Below are 26972 nucleotides of genomic sequence, written 5' to 3'. Positions count from 1 at the left end.
AAGCAGGAGAAAGCGCTCAGAGAAATGGGGAGGAAGCAGAGCGTGCAGCAGCACAGAAGAGCTGGGCTTGGGGCTTGTAAACAGTAAAATGTTAAGTGGCACGCAATGAAATTCAAACTGCATTCTATATCTATAGCAATGCCTAATTATGAGTGGTGGTTGGTGACCGGTAAAAATGGTGAGCGAAATAAACAGATTACAATAAAAACACATCCAAATAAACAAACAAAAAAGAAAATAAACTTACCTTAGCCTGCCGCACATCCACATCCCAGCTCCAGAATCCTCCAAGCGCAAGGTCCCACAGTTCCTTATCCAATCTAGATGCTGCTCTCATGCTGTTAAGCAGTATGAATGAAGCGTCTGGATTGGCTGGAGCATGCTGCCTCAGCGCTCCAAAGAGCACTGGGGGTCTATGCTTGCTTTCCAACCCAGTTGTCTAGGACAACTGGGTTGGAAAGTTTGAATTGCGCATGTCGGTTTGGCCATGGCAAGGTAGCCGGCCAAACAGACATGTGCAATTCATACTGAAGGAGCCATTCGTCATTGCTGCCAATAAGCAGTAATGATGCACTTGCCTCGTCCTGCCCTCCCCGTTCGGCAGAAAGCCGTAAAAATAAAAAGGTAATAAAATCCTTTTATTGCCATTTTATTATTATATCTTTCTGCGCAGCAGTGTGGTGGGCGACGTTCCTCTGCTCATATGGAGGAACCACTGCTGATAATTATTCGGGCAGTCTTTATCTCATGCTAACCACCCCTGTTTTCCTTTGATTAGTCATGTGCCCAAGTGCAAGCAAAGCGATACCAAAGGGGATGATGGACGGGGTGTTTGAGCAAATCAAACACTCACCCCCAGTCTACTGATCTGGGTTTAATCCATCATCATTCTTTAGCTCACTCCACCACCCCAGTTCAGACATGGCCATATGCAAATCAGTCTGACCCTGTGCCTCATGGGAACAGTCCATCCCGAACTGCCAAGCCATGTCTTCTCTTGGCCGGAAACAAGCATCCTGGGACCGGTTTCGGGTTCATAACCCTCATCAGCCAGACTATCTTAAATCCAGTGGCAAAGTGAGCAAGGGACCCACGTCTGGGCATACCCTGCCAACTTAGGGCGAACAAAGCGATACCAAAGGGGATGATGGACGGGGCGTTTGAGCAAATCAAACACTCACCCCCAGTCAACTGATCTGGGTTTAATCCATCATCATTCTTTAGCTCACTCCACCACCCTAGTTCAGACATGGCCATATGCAAATCAGTCTTACCCTGTGCCTCACGGGAACAGTCCAGCCCGAACTGCCAAGCTATGTCTTCTCTGGACCGGAAACAAGCATCCTGGGACCGGTTTTGGGTTCATAACCCTCATCAGCCAGGCCAAGTGCAAGCAAGCAGTGTGTTCCAAAACCCAAAAGTGAAGGGGGCGTTGTTGTAAAAGTTCCTGGTGCTAGGACGGTGAACTAAAGTAAGCCTAAGAGGAGTGCGCCTGGAGGCAAAAATACATTCTTGTCAGTCTGCAGCATGCAGAACCAACTTTGTTTTCATCAAATGAGTGCCCAACTTTAAATCAACTATAACTTTAGACTTCTTAGACACCCACAGCTTGCAGTCACACCGACCCCTGATGATGACGGAGCTATATGTTAGAGTGGGATGTCAAGCTCAGGGTCACATGCTGCCCCTTTGAATCAATTCACTCTCTAAACAGCTTGTAGCAGGTAAGTAACTGCATGTGACCCCCGCACCCACCGCTGTATGCAAGAGATGTTTATTTTTTTTTTAACAATGTTTTTATTTTCAAAAAGAAGAAAAGAACAATAAAGCAAAATAATAAAGAATTAGCAGCAGAGCATCATAGTACATTTGCAGACACCACTTTAAGGAGGGGACCCCATCCAAGTAATACAAGTAGAATAAAATAGTTATATAAGTTGTGGTGGAGGCTCAGGCTTTACAGAATTGTCTCTCAAAGTCAGGGTGAGCCCTGCTCTGGATCTACATGGATCAAAGTGGATTTCTATGATTAAACCTCTGTATGAGCGCCATCCTGCCCAGACTCTCTCCCACTTGTGCGGACAAACTCTCCCCAAATACATTGATTTCTCATTTGTCATGCACCAATCCATGCCCCACTTCACCACTGTTGAGGCCCACACAGCCCCCCAAAAGCGTGAAATATTTTGTTTGCCAACCATAAGACCCAATGACAAACATCTCTTAGTGTGTTTTGGTGGTGGGTCATCTCCCCAAATGTGTAAGAGACATATTATTGCTGTGTCTGGGGTGTTGCCTCTCCAGATTCTCTGTTGTTCTGTCCAAAAGGTTTTTTCATTCGTTCATGACCATATAATGTGGAAGTTCCTTTTTCACTACAGCCCCGGAGACAGAGATCCATTTGAGAGCGGCCCATTTCCATGCTTGCGGTGCGTGAGTAGTAAGAGCGGTGTAATATACATAAATAGATCAGTCAAAACCCTGCATGTATGGCCACTTCATGAAAATTTTCCAGTGCCTCTTCCCATTCCTCATTATCTCAGTCTCCAAAATCTCCCTCCCATTTAGTCCTGAGTGCCGTAAGGGTATTGGGTGAGTTGTTTATTAGTTTTGTAGATTAGGGAGACAGTTTTTTTGGGTAGTGGTTCAGTGAGGACTCTGTTGTTCTAGGGGAGAGGAAACTGAAATAGAAATGCCATTAGGAATGTGGGCCTTAAGGGTGTGTTGGAGCTGTAAATAACTGAAAGCTTCAGTAGGTGCCTGATCATATTGGGCCAGCAACTCCACCCAAGTAAGTATGTTGCCATTGCTTAATACAGCACCCAGCAAGGATATCCCCATGAGGTTCCAGGCTTGAAGCCCTGGAGACTTTGTACTTGTACTAAGTAAATCATACACCACAATGGGCTCATGTCGGTAGGTTTCTCCCTCCAGCCCATAAACAATGTAGCAGATCTTCAAATTCGAGCCACCGTGTGTGTATGAGGTAGGAGATTATCGGCCTTAGTTGAGCTATTGAGTATACAATGGTATCTTTCAGGTCCCATCAAGAACCCCTCTAGTCTGAATGCGGAATTGTCCCAGGGGGCATATGCCCAGTCGTTTACCACTGCTAAGTGCGATGCCCAGTAATATTTTTTTATGTCAGGGAGACCAATACCTCCATCATACACCCCATGCATTAGCTTGGAGAGGTTTATCTGTGGTGGGGCTGTGTTCCACAAAAGCAGGGGGAGAAGGGATTCTATAGTGCAAAAGAACTTGTCAGGTATTTGGTGGTTTGTGTTTTGGAGTGCATAAAGCATACGGAGCAATGTCATCATTTTGGCTATTGCTGCTCACCCTAAAAGGGAAAGTGGGAGAGTCCTCCAGTGTTGTAAATCCTATTTGAAATGCTCAAGGATGGGGACTAAGTTTAATCAATAGAAAAGGAGGGGATCCTTTGTAACGTGGATACCTAGATATTTGAAACACCCAGTAGACAGGGGAGTCGGATGCCTCCAGGCAGTGCAGGCATGGGCCAGTTATTAAAGGCATAAGAGATGTATTCCAATTAACAGTGTACCTGGAGCATTGACCAAAGGTTTGCAAGATAAGGGTCAGTCGGGTAATTGTTGCGAGGGAGTTGGTTACATAAAATAAAATATCATCTGCGTATAGGGATATACGTTCTTCCCACGATTCCCCCCAGATAATGCCTCTCACAAGTGGGTCTTGTCAGACCCATGCTGCCAGAGGCTCTAGAGCAAGTGCAAATATCAACGGGGAGAGTGGGCACCCCTGTCTGGTCCCTCTGCCCAGTGTGAAATTACGGGACACAATGCAATTGACTTTGAAATGGGCTATCGGGTCTTTATATAATAAGCGCTTCCAGCCCAGAAAGTTGGGTCCAAATCCTATGCGTTCGAGCACTCCAAACATGTAGGTCCATTCCATAGTGTCAAATGCCATGGAGGCATCCATACACAGTACCATTGTGGATATCTCGTCGTTTCTTGAACCAGCCTTTGCCCCGTACAACCTGCGCAGGTTGAGGCGCGTCCCTCTTTTGGCATGAAGCCGGATTGGTCAGGATGGATCAATGAGGTGTTCACCTGACGAAGCCCACTTGCATGAAACTTGGCAAGGACTTTGATTTCAATGTTGAGGAGGGAAATGGGACAATATGAGCTGCAGTGTTCCGGTGGCTTTCCGGCCTTATGTATTACGACTTTTGTCGCAAGTCGTTGATCCTCAGGGAGCACGTGCACCTCCCGTGCTTCCCTCCACATTCTAAGTATCTAAGGTGTCAATTTGGAGGCGAGAAATATATAGAGTTCGATAGGGAGCCATTGGGTCCCATTGCCTTACCAGAGCTCAGTGATCGCAATGCCTGGTCCACATCCTGCGGTTCGAAGTCTGCTTCCAAGAAGGTTCGGTGTTCTTCTTTAAGAGTGGGGAGTTTTATATCCCTCAGGAAATCTCCAATATCCGAGGGTGAGCAATGTGTTTTGGGTGTGTAGATACATGCATAGTATCGTGCAAATATTTCCGCTATACCCTCGGGATCAGAAATGGTCTCGCCCAAATCAGTGGTAATATATGATATCCATCCCCTTGCTTGGTCTGTCTTTTCAAGCCTTTTGAGTAGTTTCCCCATTTTGTTGCCCACCTTATATAGAAGTCGTTGAGACAAGGTATGGAACATTCTTGCCCTGTCCTCCAATAGGTCTCTAAGGGGCAGATGTACGACCTTTGTTTGCGGGTGCAAATGGGAATTCGGCCCGTTTTCGACCGCAAAATTGGTCTGCACCATGCACAAACCAAATTTTGCGACTCGGTAACCTATTACCGACTCGCACTATATGGTTTGTGACTCGCTATTAGGAAGGGGAGTGCCAAGGGCGTATAGTGAGTCTAACAGCAATGTATGATTGGTCGCAAAACACTCCCCAGGGCACCCTTCCCCTTTTAGAGTGGGTGCGAAAATATTTTTGGGGAGCAGGCAGTGGTCCCAGGGACCATTGCCTGCCCTTAAAAAATGAAACTGAAAAGTTTAATTTTTCTTTTTTAAATGCATCCCGTTTTCCATTAAGGAAAACGGGCTGCATTAAAAAAAAACTGCTTTATTAAAAAAACTGTCACAGACATGGTGGTCTGCTGACCTCAGCAAGCCACCATTCCTGGGAGTGCTAGCCAATCCCAATGGGGTGGCAAATTGCGCTTGCCTCATGAATATTGATGAGACATGCAATATGTGACCCCATTAGGAATCGCAGACAGTGTCTGAGACACTGTTGTACATTCACTTTTGCGAGTCGCAAATTGCGAGTCGCAATTCCACCACAATTTGCGACTTGCAGAAGTGAATGGTCATACATCTGACCCTATATTCTTTCAATTCGAGGCGGAGGGTATGCACGCTATCTTCATTTGTCTAGTGAAATCCCGCCCTCTCTAAGATTCTCATTTCGCTCTCCAGTGTAAGAAGTTGTGCTTGCTTGTCCCATCTTCGCCCCACTATTGAGGAGTATGCTTGGCCCCAAATGACCAACTTATAGGCCTTCCAGAGCGTCAAGTAAGATTGAACTGACCCCTCATTGAGCTCAAAATAGGAAGTTGTGGCATGGCTTAAGTCCCCAATGAGTTTGGCATCCTTAAGATGGCAGGTATTAGTCGTGGACAGTGGGTTGTATTGGCATGCCTACATATCTCTAGCCACACCGGGAAGTGGACCATACCTCGCTTGATCTTATTGCCAAGACTGTTTACGTGGTGTGTGTTGGGAGGCAATGTGCTAGCCCCACAAAGGAGAGAGGGACCCCAAATGGTGATGCTGAATAATACTTCATTGCTGCTCAGTAATGTAATTTTAAATAACCCACATGAACTAGAGAAACCCCCCACCCTGCTACCCTGCCCGGTGGAAACTAAACAGCCCTCCCAACCCCAACTGGCTAGGCACCTGTCGCCCCTGAAAGAAGGAAACATGTTAGTTAAATTACAACTGGGGGGGTAGAGTGGCCATGTCATCTTCGCACCACCCAAATAACTAGATGTTGGGGGGATTATTTATTTTTGGTTCTCCGGAGGTAATGAGTATCGGCACCAGTTGCTACAGCACAGTCCTGTCCTGCGATATTGCAATGGGCCGACTCTCCCCTCCCAGGAGTGTTATGTTCCATATAGGTACCCTAATATAGGCTTGGGTAACATCATACCCCTCCACCTACATTACCTCCCCTACACTACACTGTAACAAGCCTTTTAGGATTGAACCTTTACCTAGGTCTAGTCCTGGGCGCAGAAGGAGGGTTTTCCCTGAACAATAGCGTTCTATGACTTCATCATTAGACTAACACAGTATGAATGAATATTCATAAAGGTTCTTAGAAACCAGTCAGGGGCTACATCCACCTGCATAATATCTACATACAAGGTTCATCCCATACTTCATCCTCAAATCCAACAATGGCTAATACAAAAAACAAGGGACAAAGGAACCCTAGATACTTTCTGTATAAATACAGCACCTCTTGCTAGTGTTAGTTAGAGGGAACCGAGACTTCCAGGCCGACACACTGACCAGAGACGCTGAGGATCCTGTATGCAGCCTCTACAGCTGATAGTGGTCTGACATATCCCTTGCAGAGTGTGCAACTCGAGATCAGGACGTGGTCCCACACTCTATTGCTTCATGTAATGGGGTTAAACTAAACCTAGAGGGATTCTTGGCATCACACCTACTCACATGCTATGTACACTTAGGTACATCTAGATAGGCACCGTAGGAGTATGTGGTTTCTTTTATCATGCATTTTATATTCATGTATGTATTCATGATCATTGCAAAATGGTAGAACTGTACTATCCTTTTATATTCACTGTACTGCTGATCATATATCTCTGCTACTGTCTAACGGTTGTGGCAGCACATATATTTTACACTAGAAGAACAACTGTGCAATAAATTCTTATTGTAACACCCCAACTGTTTCTTCTGTGTAACTCTCTGAGACCGAATAAGTGAGCACGAGTGACTGAACAAAAAAAGTAGTACTTTGTTTCCACAATTCTGAGGGATCAGGGTTGTCATGTTCTAAGGTTGCCAGAAACTATTCTTTCCCCATTAAGAGGATATTCTAGTGGCACTGTGAGCTAGCTAATGCAAACAGGCTAACATTTTTGGTGGGGGTGCTCAGAGCCAGTCTGCCACCAAACCCGCAGTTTATGTTATCCGGAATGCACAGATTCTGTATAGGAATATATAGGAACTACACGCCAGGAGAAAACACAAGACCTCCTCCATGCATATCGCAGGATGTTACAGATCACATAATATTTATAGGCCACAATAATTAAAACCAGTAGATGTGCATGTCTCTCTCTCTGGCCCGTCTCAGAGGTCCGATGGGTGCGCGTCTTCATCTGTTCATCTCTCACTGTCCTCAATGTTGTCACCATCACTTCACTGTGAGTGACCGCTGGCAGGTTGGCTTTTCCATTACTATGCTTTAGTCATGGATTCGTTGGTCTTTTTTCGCTAGTCGCGGTACACCAGGCCTCCAGCCATTCCATAGCTAGTTCAGGGGAGTCGAAAAAACCAAGTTTTCCCTTCTGCGATCACTCTAAGTTTGGCCAGGAAGACCATCATATATTTGATTTCGCAATTTCGCAGCTCACGCTTTACTCCATTAAGCTCCTCTGCAACTGTTGAACTTTAAGAGTGAAGCCCGGATATAGCTCCTTCAAATTTCTGGTCCGTGGTGAATCTAGCTGCTTGTAGAATTGCAACTCTGTCTCTGTGATTGAAGATGCGAGCTATGATGGTGCGAGGGGGCATGCCCGGTCCGGGGGGGGTAGCTAGTACTCTATGCGCTTTCTTAACTGAGAAGGTTTGTTGAGAGGCCCTTGGGTTGGAGCACAGTAGTAAAGAAATGTTCCACAAAAATATCAGTGTAGGGCTCATTTGCTGTTTTTTTTGGAACACCCACTAGGCAGGCAGATATTGTTGCGCCTGGACCTACCTCCCACGAGCCTGTATGGTAGCGTTGTATTTAAGTTAGTCCGTCACCTGTTTCTGGAGCTGCTGATGTCCGTGACCAATTGTTGTGTATCGCAGAGTCAGTCTTTTTCTTTATTTAGTTCTGCTCTCATCAGTGTCATCTCGGCCACTACAGAATCGAGTTTAGGTTCCAAAGTGCCTTTTATGCTTTGAATGGCTGACATGATCTCTCTGAGCGAAGGCTACCGGGTTTCTTCAGCTGGCTGTTGTGTGTTCGGTTTGACCCCACTGTCAGCATGCCCGGTGTTGGGAGCACATACCGTTCCATTCTGCTCTGCACTGTTCTTTCCCTTCTTTACCCCCTGCCATGGTGGTGAGGTTTGTTTTTGGGGTCACCCTGCTGTCTGTATGAGTCCGGAACCACTCTGCCATGACCCGCACCACCGCCTGCTGGGGATCCTGAGAGCGAAGAGGGCAGGTGTAGGACCCTCTGTCCCCACCTATGGGTCCCTTTCCCCCACCAATTTGTCGCGCATGCTGGAAGGATTCCGAGGCAAAGGCAGCGGGGACTCCGGAGCCCTTTCCGAATGCGTCCGCCATGTTCACCCGTTGGCCACGCCCCCAAGAGACGTTTATGATCCTTGTGGCAAACTGTTGTTTTATCTATCTCCATTCCAACCTCAAGACACCTTTCGAAAGTAAAATTGGCTTACCTAAGAAATTCCAAAAGACAATTTCAGGAAAAATGCACAGAAGGTAAAATATGAACAGTATGCACATTTATCAAATTAAAAAAAAAAAAAAATTCTGTTTGGATTATGGAAAAAAAGATGGACCTCTTACATATGAGGCCAGTAGAAAGAGATCGAGTTTCAGGCTTGCCACTGCTAACATAGTAGTTTTAGCTAAAGTAAAGGGTATCAATGTATTTCTTTATGTGTTAAGCGCCTGCCTGCTGTACAAGTAAGACACACCCTGGCAAGCCTCTAGTGCTGTCAAATGCACTACATTAACTATGGGCTCTCTACAACTGATCTAACATGGGATTACTTGGCATCAATTATTTTACTCCAGGACAAACTAGCAGGTATGCTCTTACTTTAGCTTTCAAAGTTTGTTCCGTTTGCTGGATTGTTACTTGAATTCTCTTCATCAGTGGCTGTTATTCAATCTATTAGTGTCTATTTCAAGGAGATTTGTCCTGCAGCTGACTCCTTGAGTAAGGTTTGTGGAGATAATATTTTGTTTGACATATTGATTGACATGATATCCATTTATGAAAATGTGGCTCAGTTGTTTGAGCCCTTGCTGTGAAGCGTTGTCCATACTCAGTGTCTCAAACTACAATCCTGGCAGGGCCTACACTGATTTTCATCCATCCAAGACCAAGAAAATAATTGCTTTTTACAAAAAAAAGATAGATTTAAAATTGGTGTTTGTGGAAAAGGAGTGTGTGAAAAACAAAGCAATACATCCATCACAGAGCTGCCAAATTCTCACGCGACTACTGTTACCAATTCCACATTCATAAATAAGGCCACTCTGCATTCTGTGGGCCATGTTTATGGCCAAGTCACGCAGTGCAGCATGCAGCAAAAAACAAGAAGAAATAAACATATTTCTCCTAGTTACGCCTCATCTAGGAAAGCTTAGGCTTTTGGCGCATTCCCAGGTCTACCACTTCTAGTAAATGTGAGAATGCATCAAAATTCAAGGATGTTGCGTGGGAACACCCATGCAATGCGCATGGAAATGCCTCCCTAGCGAAGAGTAATGCAACGTTGGGATAAATTTGTGTGGCTTCATAAATCTTATTTTTAGTTTGCGTTGCTCTTGTTCCATGTTGCATGATGCAAAACGAGGCAGAGGGGCTTGTAAATATGCCCCTGAATTGTTGTAGAACCATTAAATTTCCCAAATGGGGGTTCTTTGTAACATTTATCTAGTTCCATGGTCTTAACAGCTTGTTCCACATGCAAAGAAGTGTCACTCAAAGTGTCTGTCACACATGACACTGAAATGTCACACATAAGCACACAGAAAACATGAAAATGTCACACATGATCAAGCTGAATAATTGACAGCTATCGTAACTTTATGGTGGAAGATGTTCACTCATGAAATCACCTCCGTATTTAGCATTTCCAGTCAAAGGGTGAAGAATTTTCCCTTCCCACCCAACTCTGTATCAAACAACAATGACCTTCTTCACAAAATGGTTTCCCTCAGTTGCTCAATTCTTCCTTATGGATTGCAGAAGGTTTGATCAGGGCGACTAGGCACTGTTCACAAAATCTCCATTCTAGATGGTCTAAATGGACAGGAATTTACTATTGACTTCCCTCAGGGCCCTGTGTGATCTGATACCCTCTTTTTGTGTTTTATTGAAAACCTTTGCTTACTGTATCGCATGTAACATGACATTTTCTTTTCAGACAGAGTCCAGAAGGAACTTGATGCTGTTTTTGGATCCTCCTTGGTGATCTCCTATGCAGATCGGGAAAAGCTTCCGTACACCAATGCTGTGATCCATGAGATTCAACGCCTCAGCAGTATTTCAGCTGTGGGCGTACCGCGAGTGTGGGTGAAGCAGGCACCTGTGCAAGGCTACCACATTGAAAAGGTTGAGTAAATGTAAAAGGTGGCCAACATGTGACACAAATAGCACTGTAACTGCAATGCATGTTGTTGGTGTGTGGAATGTGGCCCAAGAGAAGGTGCAAAACAACATAAAAATACCATCAATTAAGGGAAGACAGACTCAAGTGAGTTCTAGAATTAGAAAATGTAGAAAGATGTATTACAACATTCAGAAGGTGCAATACAGAAATTGTGAGTTCAGAAACAAAGTCATTGCCACGAAGGCTCTTGTTAATAGGTCAATACCAAATAATAGGCAGCACCAGGAGTTATTCTAAGTCCCAAATGAGCAGCAAAACCAATAGGAAATCCGACAGTATCCCTAGTTGCATGGAAAGGTCTCCCAGAGTTCTGGCTCACCTCTAAAGTTAAGGGTTTGTATAGGAATTGTTTCTCATAGAACATAATGAAGACTCCAGATTGGTCATGGTGTGAACAAAAAAATTGAGATGTCCACAAATCAGTGTATGAAATTATAGAGCAGCATAATGTGTCTCATAGATTTACAACCTAAGCACTCTCCTTCTACATGAATATCGGAGCAGCCCACTCTATGCTAATGCCATCTGGAGATGGTGAAACAAACTAGCTACAAAACTACAGTGAACTATTGTGAATGATTGCAATACAGCATGCAGGCAAAAGAAACCTTGAAGGTCGAAACATTACTGAGCCCATGATAGAGACACTTCTTCAAAAACACATAATTCAGAAAGAGATAACCATGACTTCCTTGAATACATACAGCAGGAATGATAAACAGTGAATTTGAAGGGTGACAACAACATGGCACTGAGGCCAAGCTGAGGCCCAGCTAGCATAACCCAAGGAATGGCACATTACCAGGCCATTACAAAATAGGTTCAAAGGCAGTAGCATCATATAAGTGTACACATGTAAATTCGAGTGTAGATCCATTTTCTGCTTGTTGTTAAGCATGCACACAAAAAACTTCTACACATGATCTACCTTCATGCACATTGTTGGACTTGACCCTTTCTGCAGGGTCATACCCAAACCTTTTGCCTTCATCCTCCAGTTTTCAAACCCCGTTTTTTGGCGCTTTAGGACTCTGCGCACTTTACCACTGCTAACTAGCACTAGAGTGTTTTTGCTCTCTCCTTTACACATGGTAAAATTGGCTCACACCCAATTGGCACATTTCCTTTACTTTTAAGTCCCTGGTAAAGTGGTACTACATGCACCACAGGCCTGCAAATTGAATGCTACTAGTGGGCCTGCTACACTACGTGTGCCACCCATTTAAGAGGCTTTTTAAATATGTGTCGGGCCTGCCATTGCAGCCTGTGTGTGCACTTTAACTTGCCAATTCGACCTGGCAAAATAAACAGTTTACCATGCCTAAACCTTCCATTTTAGTACATATAATTCACTCCTAGGGTAGGCCCTAAAAAGGCACCGAGGGCAGGGTGCAGTGTATTTAAACAGATGGACATGTACTTTGAACGCTGACGTGTCTGGTGGTGAAAAAGTCTTACATTCCTTTTTTACTTCTGCAAGGCCTACCTCTCCCATAGGATAACATTGTGTTAACTTATTGCATTTAATATGTGATAACTTTCAATTCTGAGCAGGTAGGAATGTTAAGGTTGCTGTCTAAAGAATTTTAATTTAAAGCCCCTTTTAAAGTCAGATTTTAAGTCACGATTCTAAAAATGCTACTTTTGAAAAGAAGGCATATTTTCTTATTCTCAACCATTTGGTTTATGCTGCCTCTATCCTGGGTCACATAACCAGGTGTAGGTGCAGCCGGTCTTTGCATATTCCTCCCAGACAGCCACACAACAGAGGGATTAGGTGTGCCTGGATGGGCCATTAAGTGGCACAATGGGGGGCAGAGCTGGGTACAGCCTTTCTTGCAACTGAATAATCTGGATGATGTTATGAAACTGGTTAGGAGTGGGAATCAGTTGACAGATATATCTCTTTCTTTGCAGGGCACGATGGTTTTGACCAATCTAACCTCTGTTCTGTATGACCCTGAATACTGGGAGACTCCCCGGCAATTCAACCCAAGCCATTTCCTCGACCAGGAAGGGAACTTTGTCACCAGGGAGGCATTCTTACCTTTTTCAGCAGGTATCAATTTGGTTGCAAAAAGTTCACTGTTTTAGGTCTGGCATGATCCAAGACCTTTTGATTTTATTAACATATTTTAATATACTTATATTTAGGGGCCTTCAGCCACCTCTCTTCATCCACTGGTCTGTGTTGTGTCATTCACATTTTGCTTCTGCCCACAAGAGCATATGGCATGAGGCAGTGGGTCAGCCTACTTAAGCCACTGGTTACAAGGAGCATATCCGCACACAAGCTAGTTACCTTCAGTGCCAGTGTTTTGTTTTATGTTAAATTCCTTTAGTGTAGCCTTTGTGTTTATAGCCTGATGTGACAGCAGGAGACTTCTGATGCATATTCTATCTTTGTAGGATCCCATCTCCTGCCAGTGCTGTTGTTAATTCGTTTTGGGGTGTTTTTTCTGACTTGTGCTATTTCACAGCATACCACAGTGTGTCCATTTAAAACATTTCTGAATTAGGTTATCCTCATTACTTTTTTCTTTCTCTGCTTCTTTCTTTCCTAATTTCTCTCATTCCTTCCTTCTTCCTTTCACTTTCCTTCTTTCTTCGCTTTTTTCTTTCTTTCTCTTTTCTTCTTTAATTTTTTTCTTTCTCTCTTTTCTTCAATCTTTCATTCTTTACTTTTCTTTCTTTCCTTCTTTTTTCTTTCTCTATCATCCTTCTCTTTCTTACTTGTTTTTCCCTCTTTTTCCTACTCTTTCTTTTCTTCTTTCTTTCCTTCTCGCTTTCTTTCCTTCTCTTCCTTTCTTTCCAAATGTTCTCTCTTTCTTTCTCTCTTTCTTTCCTTTCTTCTCTCCTTGTTTTTTCTCTTTCCTTCTCTCTCTCTTTTTTCTTTCCATTCTTATTCTTTCTCTCTTACCTTCTCTTCCTATTGCTTGCTGCGCTTTTTCTTTCTTTCGTCTTTCTTTCTTTTGTCCATCTTTTTTATTTACTTTTCTCTTTCCTTATCTTCTCTTTCTTTCTTGCCTTTCATTCTCTTTCCATTTACTCTTTCCATCCCTTTTTCCTTCTTTCCTCCTTTTCTTTCTCTTTCCTCATCTTTCCTACTCATTCTCTTTTTTCCTTTTTTCTCTTCTCCCTTGTTTTCTTTCCTTCTCTTTTCTTTCCTTTCCTCATTCTTATCTTGCTTCTGCTTCTTTCTCTTCCCTTTTCTTTCCTTCTCATGCTTTCTTCCTTTTTTCTTTCTTGCTTGCTTTCTCTTGCCTTCTTTCACTCTTGCCTTCTTTTATTCCTTCTTTCACTTAATTTTTCCCTTTCTTTCTTCCCTTTTTGCTTCGTCCATCTTTCCTTCTTCTTTCATTCTTGCTTTCCTTTTTCTTTCCTTCTCTCCTTCTTGCTATCCTTCCCTCTTTGTTTACTTCTCTTTTGAAGTGAAAAATAGTTTGTTTACATTTACATAAAAAAGAAAACAAGTACAGTTAATTTTAGAAATAGGGGTTTATATTGATATTGGTACATCAGGTTGATATCATTCTTATCTTGCTTCTGCTTCTTTCTCTTCCTTTTTCTTTCCTTCTCATTCTTTCTTACTTTTTTCTTTCTTGCTTGCTTTCTCTTGCCTTCTTTCACTCTTGCCTTCTTTCATTCCTTCTTTCACTTAACTTTTCCCTTTCTTTCCTTCTCTTTCTTCCCTTTTTCCTTCGTCCATCTTTCCTTCTTTCCTCCTTCTTTCATTCTTGCTTTCCTTTTTCTTTCCTTCTCACTATCCTTCTCTCTTTGTTTACTTCTCTTTTGAAGTGAAAAATAGTTTGTTGCTTACATTTACATAAAAAAGAAAACAAGCACAGTTAATGTTAGGAATAGGGTTTATATTGATACTGGTACATCTACATCGAGTTGATATCACTCAATTGAGCTGACTGTTTTCCTCCCTAAGCTTAAGGGCCAGAATCTAAAAGTTTGTAGCATTTGCCATGGATTTTGGTGTAGAGTCCTTAGAGCAAAATAATATTCTCTCTGACCATGTTCTTATGGGCTCTGCATCAAACATTGGCTTTAAATATTTCTTCTGAGCATCAAGTAGTTCTGGGCACAAGCACATTATGTGTTTGATGGTCTCCTGAGCTGATTTACACATCCTGTATATGCTCAGGCATATTAACAAGCCCCTTGCGCTGCCAGTGCGTCACTATTTGTGACACATCAGTGGCACATTGTGCTGCTCCATATTTACAAGGACACATAAAGCCACCCTGCGAGGCTTTTTGTGTCCTTGTAAATGTGGCCCCTTTTCATGAAGCACTTAGCGTGAAAGGGGAGTTCCATTGGTTTTGCTGTAGGTGTTCCCATGTAACACCCATGAATTCTGCTGCATTCACAGATTTACAACATTTCGTAAACCTGGGAATGCGTCAGAGTCCTACGCCTCCCCAGGGGAGGCGTGAGGAGCTGCAACGAGGAGAAATACTTTTTTTTCTCCTTGTTTTTTCCTCTTTCTGTGTGTGCTGCATTCTGCGGCACGCATAGGAAGAGGAAAACACCTCTTGTGATTGTTTTTGTGCAGGAAGTTGTCCCTTCCTACACAAAAACAATCATCCCCACAACGCAGACACCCATGTACCATTGTGCAACAGTGCCTGCATTGATGCATGGCAGCCAATTGTGCACCAGCGAAAGGGAGAGCTGATGGAGACGTCATATTGTTGTAAATATTACGGATCCCTTTGCTTCAAAAGTAACGCAGCAGGGCACAGCCAAATGGCTTGCGGCACCGCGCTCCATTGTAAATATTGACTACTGTTTCTATGGCCATTTGATTTCCAAAAACCCCATCAAAAACTTAGAAAGGAAGAGAACAAAACTAAAACTCAAAATGGCAATCTTCTCGCAAAACTGCATATTAAAATCGAGGCGTGGTTGCCTTGAAAAAGTTAAAGTTTTGGTGATGCACTTATTGGGTTTATATTTTGCTGCTGCTTCCATATCCCTAAGCAGACTGGAGGCTTTGACTCCCTTTTTCATAACTAGCTTCAGGTCATTCTAGACATGCTTGCTAATATCGCCATGGGGCAAGATTGTAGTCTACCTGCAACTTTGCCACTGACTTTCTGAAAAAATATACTACTCCACAGTGCTTAATTTGTAAAAAAAAAAAAAAAAAGTGCCGGGGCCCTCTTCAGGAGGCCACAGTAGCTTGCACCACACATTGCCACTGTACTACCACAACTACTAACCATCACTCTGCTACAAGTGTGACAGCTCAGACTGTTCGAGGCCATCACTGCTTCAAGAATGGCTTGGGTGGAAGGTATTAGTTGTTTTTGATGTATATTGATTTAGCAAACAACTGTTTTTCTGCTCATATTTAAATTGCGCAAACCACAACCATGTGGCAGCTGTCATAAGAGCAGGTTCCGACAACTAAGTGCCTATACCAAGCACCGGAAACCACCGGCTCAAATTAAGCACTGCTTCTCCCAGATGTAATTAAAACTTAATTAGCAAGTGCTATTAAGGTATTAATTCCTGCCTCCTTAGAATCTATAATGTAGACAATTTCGTTGATATCAATCATAGCAGGCAAGGGACTCAAGCGTAGTTCTAGTCTTAAAAGTCCAAGTGCGGTAGGTAGCCTTAGACTAAAACATTTTGAACACAATTTGAAAAGATTGAGTCTAGCTATTGGGTAGTTGAAAAAGTCCAAGTTATGGAGCAGTACTAAGAACAGGAATAATCTTGCTTTTATGACATCCAACAAAGTACTATCACTCCACCCCCGTAATCTTTTGAAAATCTTTTTATTGCTCCCGTAGTACTAGTCATTCTGCACCCCAATTTCTTGACATGACGTTTCCAATTCAAATTTCTCTTGATTGTTATACCCAAGAATGTGTATAATTTTCCATGTTGTATCATTGTATTAGATTATGTTGCCTTTGTAGGTCAATCTGTGTATTGGCCAAAATGACCAAATCATCAGCGTAAGCTAAGAGGGGGACTTTAGTCCCCCCTGATTTTGAGGCGTCGTCTAACTTATTTTCTAATAAATCTGCAAGGTCCGATATGTGCAAGTTAAAAGGAAGTGGCCAGAATGCACCCCTACTTCAGACCATTGTGAGTCAGGATTTTCGGAGATGGGCTATTACCATCATACAACAGGTAAAAGAATGAGGGGGGATACCCCATTCATGAAGCTTCCCCCAAAGCTGGTTTCAATTCAGTCTATCAAAGGCTGATGAAAAATCTATAAAACAACCAAAAAGATTTACTTTCTGGATACAGGATTTCCATCTGACCATGGTTAAAGCAATGATATCTGTTGTACTACTTTTGTGGTGAAATTCTGACTGATGTAGAGTTAATCTATTTTATTGATCAACCCATTCTTGCGATGTAATAAGAGATGTTTAGCAAATAGTTTCCCGTCTGCATCCAGTAAATCTATAAGGCAGAATTTTTCAGGCCTGTGGTATAGACAGGGTGCAACATTGCTTCTTTCAATGAAGGTAATATCAGGTTCATCTGTGTAACTGTGTTTACCCTTTTGGTGTTAGCGTCGGCCAATGGCTGACACTCTCAACCCTTCACCATTGCATCTGTCGGCAATTGGCTGACACTGGGAAGAGTTAAAAAGGCTCCTCTGATGCTTTGGCATATGGGGCTGATTAAAACAGCAGACCAGACACCAGGGTCTAATATAAAATAGTATAGGGTTGGGGCAGCCCACTATGGGTTTAGCCATGCCCTCATCACCCAAAAAACTGGTAAGTCTTTCTGTCCTCCCTTGAGGGCAGATAGGGGTGATTACCCCCAATCTGCCCGGGGGAGGGGGGCAGAAATCCCCCTAGACACCAGGGAATGTGTTTTCTAAAAACAAATTTAGGGGTGTAGGCTGCCCACCTTGTGTATGTCTGCACCCCAACAAGAAGCTTGACAGTCTTTCTGCCCCTCGGTGGGGTCTAAGGGTGAATACACCCAACCTGCCCCTTGATGGGGCAGAAAGCCTGCTAGACAACAGGGCATATTATAACAATAAACATGAGATAGGGCCTGCTCACCATGGGCATGGCCATGCCTTCACCGCAAAAGGGCATAGACTTCCCCCCTAGGTAGCGGATTGGAGCAGTTACCCCAATTTTCCCCCCTGGGGTACAAAGCCAGTTAGACCCCCAGGGAGAGCATTTATGCAGTATTTTATGCAGATTTTTTGGGTGGGGCGAGCAGCCCTGTAGCCATGGGCCTATGCTCTCCACCCCTGGGTGGGTGGATAGGGGTATTCACCTCCAATCATTTTATTGGCACAAGTGGGGTAACACTGGGTGATAGAGATTTTGTGGGTTCCTGCAGATTCTGTAAGCTTCCATTACAGAACTGTAGGGAAAATGTGCGAGTTCAGTTAAACTACGAGGTATGCAGGGCAATGTGGGTGTGAAAACCTGATGGGATCCATGCAAGGCACACCACCCTGGAATCCTCTGGTTGTCTAGTTTTAGAAAATGTCTGTGGTTTGTAGGTTTGCATGGGTGGTGTCACAGCATGGTCCCAAACACAGCAGCTAACCTGATTTGCTTTTCTCTCATCTTAGTGATTTAGGGCTTTTTGTGTCATTGTCTCGTGGCCCACCCACACAAGTGGGGTGCCGTTCTTATCAGGGGACACGTGGCAACTTAGGATGGTAGGAAACATGTGACTCCCCACAGATTCCAGAACTTTCCTTCACATAAATGTGAGAAAATATGTGTGGTATTTATCAAAGTTGACATTTGCAAGGGCTTTTGGGTAACACTACCTTTCGAGAGCCATGCAAGTCACACACTGCTATACTCTCCTGGTTGCCTAGGTGTAACAATTGTGCAGGATTGCTAGGTTTCCCTAGGTGCCGGCTGAGCTAGGGCCCAAAATGTATAGCTACCTACATTGGGGAAAAAGGTTAGTTTTCAGTGAAAAAATAAGATGCGTCCATGTTGTGTTTTGGCCTGTTTGCTGTCGCAAGCACTGGGCCTACCCCCACAAGTGGGGTACCATTTTTATCAGAAGACACGTGGCAGCATAGAACATTTGATATTACCAATTGGATTTCTCAGAATTTGTGCCTTCCAATTGTAAGGCAGAGTATAAGAAAGAAGACATGTTGAAAAATACCCTCTAAATCATATGCTAAAACGGGTACCCACAAATTTAGAACTGTACAAAAATTATTACAGCCCCTAAACTCCATATCTTGTGCCCATTTCAGAAATACTTAGGTTTCCTTTATACTCATTTTTCACTCGAAACCTTTCTCCATATGAATTGGTTTATACTCAAAGAAAAAACATTGTATGGTGCAGCTCATTTGCTGGCTCTGGGTACTTCTGGTTCTTGAAGAATCTACAAACTCTATATATCCCCGTAACCAAAAGGGTCTAGCGAATGTAATCATATATTGCTTTTGTAAATTGGCCATTGTGACAAAAACCTACAGATGAAAAACTTTATCACAAATGGCCATTTTTTCTACTCCTTTTCAATACTTGTTTATTTCAACAGTTCTTTTCTTTGGTAAAACCTTGAGGGATTTACACATATGACCCTTTGCTGAATTTGGATTGTTGTCTACTTTTCAGAAATTAATAGCTTTCCGTGGGTTTCCCAGTGATTTCCACCAAAATCTGGGCGTAGGTTGAGAGCACAGAAAAAATAGGAAAAATGGGCTACCTCTTTGAAAAATGCCAAAACTGCATGTTCTTTAAAGCTGGGAAGATGATGACTTTAGCACAGCAAACCATTCATGTATGCCATTTTTAGGAAAAATAACCCAACACTTTTATTCAGAGCACTTTTTTCCCATTTTTCCCCCAAAAACTCAAAATGTTGCCATATTTTGCCTATTTTCTCAGTCCCCTTTTGTTTGGAAAAAAAGGATACAAATTTGGCGTTGATACCTTATGTGAAAAAAAGTTAAAGAGCCCTAAGTACAAACTACCCTAAATATCCAAAAAAAGGTCTCAGCACTGGGTGGGTTTGGAGGGGGCGGGGGAGGGTGGATGTAATGGCCAGCAGTTAAGGGGTTAATCTTTGGAGTTAGAATAAGTTCCCAACTATCTGGGTTGGGCTTCTTTAGGCAATCAGGAGCTCTTTAGGGCCAGATGCACATGAAGTTTGCAGGACCTAATTAGTTTCAAAACAGCTGCATGGCTGGTTCTATATTGTAACCTGTCTTCCGTGCCCATCTTAAATGTCAGGGGCTTAATTATGGAAAGTGCCCCAGGGGGCGCAATGTGTATGTGCGCCTGCTTTGCATTCCCCGGGGCACTTTGGTATTACAGAAGGGGCTGCAGATGCTGGAACAGCCCTTTCTGTAATACAGATAGCACTGGCACACAAAGCACCAGTGCAATCCTCAGAGGGTGTTCCCTCATTTGCATGAGGTTTGGACTCATGAAAATGAAGAAATCCCTTTGCCTCTACGCCTGCGTCGTATTTTAGATGCGGGCACTGAGGCAAAGAAGATGTCAGTAAGCACACTATCAGTGCGCCCCTTGATACCAGCCCTCTGGTGGGGGGAACCCCCAGACATCCCCTTGCAGGCGGGTGCAGAAACTCACTGCACCTACTTGCAAGGGGATTTTGAATCCTCTTTAAAAGTGCAGGCAGACTGCCGCCTGCATAGTGAAACACGGAGCGGCTGCTTCAAAGCTGCTCCGTTTTTCACTTGAATGCACTGCCCCCAGTGTAGCGCAAGTTCGGGGCTGCCCCGGGGGCAGTGCATTCGATGTAATAGGGCACACTTTCCCTGTTTGCGCCCGGTGCACCTGTTTTAAGGTGCACTGTGTGCAAACAGGGAAAGAGCACCCAATGTAGAATAGGGTCACAGGTCTGTTTCCAAAGCCTCATAAAGTACCATCAGATGCTGTTCCCATTGGTCATTTGCTACGTGATAGTCACGCCAAGCTTTATAGGTCTTAGAGCCCTTACCAACAATGGACCAAAACTCCTGAGTGTAACATAATGCAACTCTGTCCATTCACGTTCATGATCTTTTTAAAATATTTTGGTTCTTAGCGTACAATTACATTTTTTAATGGTGGCTATGTTACACTAGCTCTCTTCTACCTTCAGCAGTTGATCCTTTCTATACCATGCCTTTTTAAGTTTTATTTTAAGCTCAGTTGGGCTTTTGCGTTTTTCCTTATAGGTGTTTGTTGCGGCAGCTGCAATTAGGAACTCAAAAATGTGGGCATGAAAAACAGTGAAGAAATCAGTATCACTTCTGAATCCTTCTGATTGGATCTTTAAAATTGACACGAAGCTAGTAAAAAATGGTTAAACACAGATCTTATCTTTTCATCACCGTGAAATCTTCCTTACTTAAAACATTGCGTGCCAGATGTACGACCATTGGCATTAGCGACTCGCAAATTGCGAAAAATTGCAACTCGCAATTTGCGAGTCGCTAATGCAAATGTACAACAGTGTCAGAGACACTGTTTGCGATTCCCAATAGGGTCCCAAATTGCATGCCTTATGAATATTCATGAGGCACTCACAATTTACGATCCCATTAGGAATGCTGGCCCTTCCAGGTATGGTGGCCTGCTGGGCTTAGCAGACTTCCATGTCTGGGACTGCTTTTAAATAAAGCAGTTTTTTTTAATGCAGCACGTTTTCCCTAAAGGAAAACAGGATGCATTTAAAAAAAGAAAAAGGAAACGTTTTAATTTAATTTTTTAAGGGCAGGTTGCGGTCCGTGGGACCACTGCCTGCCCCTAAAAAATATTTTTAGAGTCAGTCACAAAGGGGAAGGGGTCTCCAGGGGACCACTTCCCGTTTGCGAATGGCTTACCACCCTACTGTAAAGGGTGGTAAACTGCGACTGTTTTGCTACTGCAATTGCGGTATCAAAACAGTCATACATGGCATTTGGGGTCGCTATTAGGAAGGGAATGCCCCTTTCTACCAGCGAGTCGCAAATCCTATTTAGAGAGTCGCAAATAAATTGTGACTCGCTTCATAGGGTTTGTACATGGCCCTGTAGGTTTTTGCATGCGCAAATGGGTCTCAAACCCGTTTGCGCATGCAAAACGGGTCACACATCTGGCCCTGCGTGATTTTGATTTAAATTCCACTGTCAATAGTTAGAATAATGTGTTGTTGATTGTTATCACTCCTTGGCCTGGGTTTGATTTGAAATCCTGTAAAAAGTCAAAATAGTTAATGTGCAAAAATGTATAATCAGTGACTAATTCTTTGCCTGTTGTTTTGAACGTTGGTTTGGTCGGTTGATCATTAATATGTTTACCATTTAAAGGATGAATCCCCAGGTACATCAGGTTGCAACTAACCAATATACCCAGACAGGTAAACTTTTTGACTTTAAAGAATGGAGCCGGGGTAGATTATTGTTGGTCTTTGCTGACCTGGTTGGAGTAAATTATTGTAAAGTCACCTGTCAGCACAATCTTAGAATTTGGTATTAAACCTAGTATAGCTTCGACATCTTTCAGGTTAGTTGCTAGTATCTTCTTGTACAAAAAACACAAAAGGGGGGTCTGAGGAGGTTTAAAGGACGAGGGAGGGCAAACTCCCCAATACAAGACTCAGAAACAAACAAATAGGCCTCAGGACCAGGGTCGCACAAGGTGAGTGTGTGGGTGGAAACAACTATGCTAGAAGGAGTGAGGTGGGGGGAGTCCTTTTTAAGGAAGGTTTCCCTCAAACACCGACAGTGTCATGCTTCATCATCGGGATACCTCCTTGCGTCACAAGCCTAGTCGTGAAGCGGGCTACAACTCCCTCGCTGCGAGGGAGGAGCTCAGGGATCTTTTTTGATACGAGGAGTGGTCCTAAAACCCAATGTGAGCATAGTGTGTGGTGGAGAAAGGGCAGTGCTAGATAAACAGTGGTTAAAACTAGCTACGAGGTTAGCCTGACACAGTTTATTTTTGCTACCTGGTGCTAGGATTAAAAACAAATAGTGAGTAGTGCAACTGCCGACATTAGAGGCTGTTGCACTATAAAGTGATCGACATGTTTCAGTCTATTGACCTACACAAATGTCATGGCTTTTGCCAGGATCTCTTAGTTAAGCTACTGCTACGTTGGTGAAGATTGGTGATAAAAATAAATGCGTATATGTGTATATTAAAGGTACTTAAACCAGTGATCCGCCAGTTCAGCAGATTCACCAGTAAGACCTGCAAAAGTCAGGTATACTACCACATCTGTCCCTGGCAGGTAGCCTTAGGTACTAATGCCAGTCCAACCACTCAGCTCGAGAGTGACCAAGCTCAAGCTGAGCAGTTGGACTGGCTTTAGTACACAAGGCTACTTAAATTCAGTGGTGAAACGATGTACCACAGTTCCATCCTTTTTTCAATCATTTTAAAAGTAAAAGGAAATCCCTTTAGTGGACTTACTACTGTCTTTTTTCTAAGCCACAAGAAATTAGTTGCCTAGAAGTAGCCATGATATTGTGCTGTGAGGGTGTCGATCCCCCGACAGCATCATCAATAAGATGACTCTTTAGTGTCTTCCCAGTGTCAGAACTAATGCTCTACAACACCGCGGATTTAGGTTGTTTTTTACAAATAGTTTTATTAGTGGCTGTTATGCTGCAGCTTGCATATTGCATTATGGGAGTGCCCCTTAACATTTCTTTACATTTGGAAAGCAACAATCATAATAAGTGTAATATCAGAAATAGGCAACAATTCCTGTCTTTTAGTCATTATCTCTTCTGTAAAAATCCCATGCATTAAGCGATCTCTGTAGGTTTCTGTCTGCGCTTGTAGAAATGAAAGAATCTCTTTTAGCAATAAGGTTTGGTTGGCCATTTTGGCGGACTGTTGATTATATTGATTATAGTGCTCATAGCATCTAGGACTGGATGGGTCGGGGGGCAAGTCATCCCCCTCTTATCCCATTATTGGGTTTGAGAAATGCTGCTTAGAATTGGATGCCTTTGGGGTGCCATAAATACCTTTGTAACGATCTCGGTTGTAACGTCATTACTCTGTGACAAGTGGCCCAGGGGCAAAATTTGACTGAATGTGGCTGAAAGTGTAACTGATGATGACTGCTGATATTCCTCAAGTTTTACTTCTGTATGAGTGAATGCGTCTGACACACAACCTTCCTATGTGGGGAAGGGAAGTCAAAATGTATTCAAATCACAGGACAAAAAAAGTTAAAAGATGCACATGGAAATCACTTCTCCAGTGATCTTTGCCCCCATCCACAAACCAGAAAAAAGTTTATATCCAAGAGTTGGGGGTTTTACTAGATTAAAATTTTTAAATAAATCCAGCAGAGTTTCGGGATCCTACCTAAGACACCTTGAAGGGGTTCCAGTCAGACACCAGTCGGCACTGGTGGGCAAACGGATGGCCCCTGGTGCTCATCATGAATCAAGTGCACCATGGATTGCCTCTCTTCGGTGCCTCTGCTGCAGGTCCCTTAGTGGGGAGACCCACTGGTATTTATCCCAGCCGGTTGCCTGAAGTCCCAAATATTAAAAACCTGGGCGGGGCTCAATCCAGTGCACCAACCACCAGTAGCCAAGTTGAGCGCCGTGCAGCGGTGCTTGGCTTCCTTCCTTCCTTTCTTTATTCTAGGATGGGAGACAAAGACTTCTGGCTTCATCGGCGGTGTGTCGAAGCGTCGGCGAGCATCAATGGTCAAAGGTTTGTGGGCAGGCACCAGCACATTCGGCTAGAGAGAAAAAAGGAATGTATGATGTTACATCGCATACATTCACCATGCATGGCTTTAAAACGCGGTCGTTACAACAACCGCGTTGTTACCACGCTTGACATTGCATCGCTAGTCGTTTCAATGACTTGCTGTAGGGGGGGGCCCTGGACTTAGGAATAGTATTAATTACTATTCCACTCTAGTTTGTGCAACAGCAGGGAAGGTGTTGGATTTAAAATCCAACACATTCCCTGGTGTTGCACGCCCCCTACAGTAAGTCGTTGATATGACTTGCAATGTAATGGCATGCGTGGTAAGAACGCGGTCGTTGTAACGACTGCCTTTAAAGTTACCGCGTTGTATTTACAGCGTTGTAAATGCTGTTTCTCAGTAAAAAGCTGTGTACAAGCTTTTCTTTCCTTCTCTCTTTTGTTCTCTTTCTTTCTTTCCTTCTTTCTTTCTTTCTTTTCATCTTTTTTCTATCCTTCGATTTTTCGTTCTTACCTGCCTTCTTTCTTTCTTTTTATCTCTTTTTCCCTCCTCTCTCATAGGCAAGCGGCTTGCAGCCAATGCCAGAATTATTGACTTTTTAAATAGTTCCCTTCAGTGCCAGGGAGTACTATGGTAATGTGTGGTTTTCTTGAGAACAAAAAAACTTTGACTGTAGCAAATGATTTTTGTTTAGACTGATGAGGACCTAGCATATTCCCAAACAATAAAGTTCAGCAAAAACCATAACAAAACATGAATTGCCAGAAGCCTGGCGGCCAACACCAGACCTATTTGCTTTGCCAATGCTTGTTTGAACTGGGGATCAAACTAACTCTGTACCTCTTCTTCCCTCTCACAGGGCATCGCATGTGTTTGGGGGAAAAGCTTGCAAGGATGGAACTCTTCATCTTCTTCACTAACCTGCTCCGGACTTTTAAGTTTCAGCTTCCTGAGGGGGTGAAAGCTGCCAGACTCGACTGTGTTTATGGATCTTTAATGCATCCTCACCCATACAAGTTGTGCGCTGTTTCACGCCTGAAAACAACAACATAAAAGGAGGGGAGTGATGGAAGAGGATGCAGGTGTTGGAAGAACTTACTGTGTGCACCCCTGTTAACTGTATGCCCATTTTCCCTGTGAGTAAAATAAGCAAATAACTGTATGGATATGATCCGAGGTTCTAAAGTTCTATACCTCCTGGCCAGAGGGTTGTATGTAATACCTCTATTGTAGAAATGGATAGCATTGCTTCCATATTTTTTTTCATAAGCGCAATAAATGACAGATTTTTTACATAATTGTGTAGGCTTTTTAAACTTTCAACAGTATTTACGCCACCTTGTCCCATAGACGCATTCTCTCTGAGTAGTTCTACTATGGCATACGTTGAATAAATAAAGTCCTGATACCAATGAAATTAATAAACACAATCAACAGACAGAAGAACTAGACCCTCCCTGTGGTTTGTTTTCACTCCACCACTGGGAGGGATTTCTGTCCTCATTACACCAACCCTACAAGACGCATTATTACTCATGTTGTACTGTATAGTGTCTTACTACCTACCTAGTAGGTATAAGCCTCTAAGGGGCATATTAACAAGGGTTTTATCTCCGCTTTTTGGCTTAAAAAGCCAAGAAAGCGGAGATAAAACCAGCGCCCTATTTACAAGAGGGTGCTAACATGCATAATCGCATGTTAGCACCCTTTTTCCTGACGCCTCCCTTTGCATCTCTAATGAGATGCAAAGTGGGCGTCCCTGGGCGTACCCCGGATGGACTACCTTGTAAAATATCGCTGATGTTCACATTATTATTATATTATTATTATTCTGAGTTTTATATAGCGCCTGGTTACCAATAGGCATCCCAGCGCTTGCCGGCACATACCGCTACTGCAAGGATGAGGGGATTAAACGGCAAACAAAAAAGTTTTTAAGAGTTTACGGAACCGAAGGAGACTAGCTTCCGAGCGCAGATGTAAGGGCAATGAATTCCACAGAGAGGCCACATTTATTGAGAATCTTCTACCACCGGTTCTTGCCTTTTTCACCCTGCCAACCTGAAGGAGATGTTGATAATCAGAGCGGAGAGAACGAGAGGCCTTGTAGGGCTGGACCAATTCCTCCAGAATAGGTGGACCTACCCCATGCAAAACTTTGTGGGCGATACAGAGTGACTTAAATTTCACCCTGTCCCTCACCGGGAGCCAGTGCAATGCCCTCAACGCCGGGCGGGCAGATTGACGCCTAGGGAGACCCGTCAGGAGCCTAGCAGCCGCGTTCTGCACTTGCTGAAGTTTGTTCAGGGTAGCCTCGGGAGCGCCCAAGAAGAGCGCATTGCTGAAATCCAGTCGCGAGATGATAAGTCCCTGGATGAGAAGCCTACGAGTGGCTACTGGGAGCAAAGGCAGAATCTTCTGGGCAGAGCGGAGCAGGCCAAAGCACACGCCGGCAGTTTTTTTGGCATGGGTTTTAAACGATAGGTCCTGCTCCAGCCATACCCCCAGGCTCTTGATCTCCTGCTTGGGGGGGGGGGTACCGGTCCAAGACAGTCAGGCCAGCTGCTGGGGGACAAAGATGGAGAAGAGTTCCCCAGCAGCATCAATTCCGTCTTGGAACCATTTAACTTTAGGGCTGAGCT

General features: G+C 43.6%; 1 protein-coding gene across 1 annotated transcript in view; it reads left to right on the top strand.

Annotated features, from left to right (window-relative positions):
• Nucleotides 1-25383, top strand: part of LOC146786150 (cytochrome P450 2J2-like) — a 90089-nt gene extending 64706 nt beyond the window's left edge. Inside the window, exons 6-8 of the mRNA XM_085633167.1 lie at nt 10420-10607; nt 12583-12724; nt 25190-25383. Coding sequence (XP_085489293.1) covers nt 10420-10607; nt 12583-12724; nt 25190-25383 — 524 coding nt within the window. The remainder of the gene's footprint in view (nt 1-10419; nt 10608-12582; nt 12725-25189) is intronic.
• The last annotated feature ends 1589 nt before the right edge of the window (nt 25384-26972 follow it).

This window comes from Triturus cristatus, chromosome 11, assembly GCF_964204655.1.
Source record: "Triturus cristatus chromosome 11, aTriCri1.1, whole genome shotgun sequence".
Lineage (NCBI taxonomy): Eukaryota > Metazoa > Chordata > Amphibia > Caudata > Salamandridae > Triturus > Triturus cristatus.
This window is presented reverse-complemented; position numbering and strand designations above follow the sequence as displayed.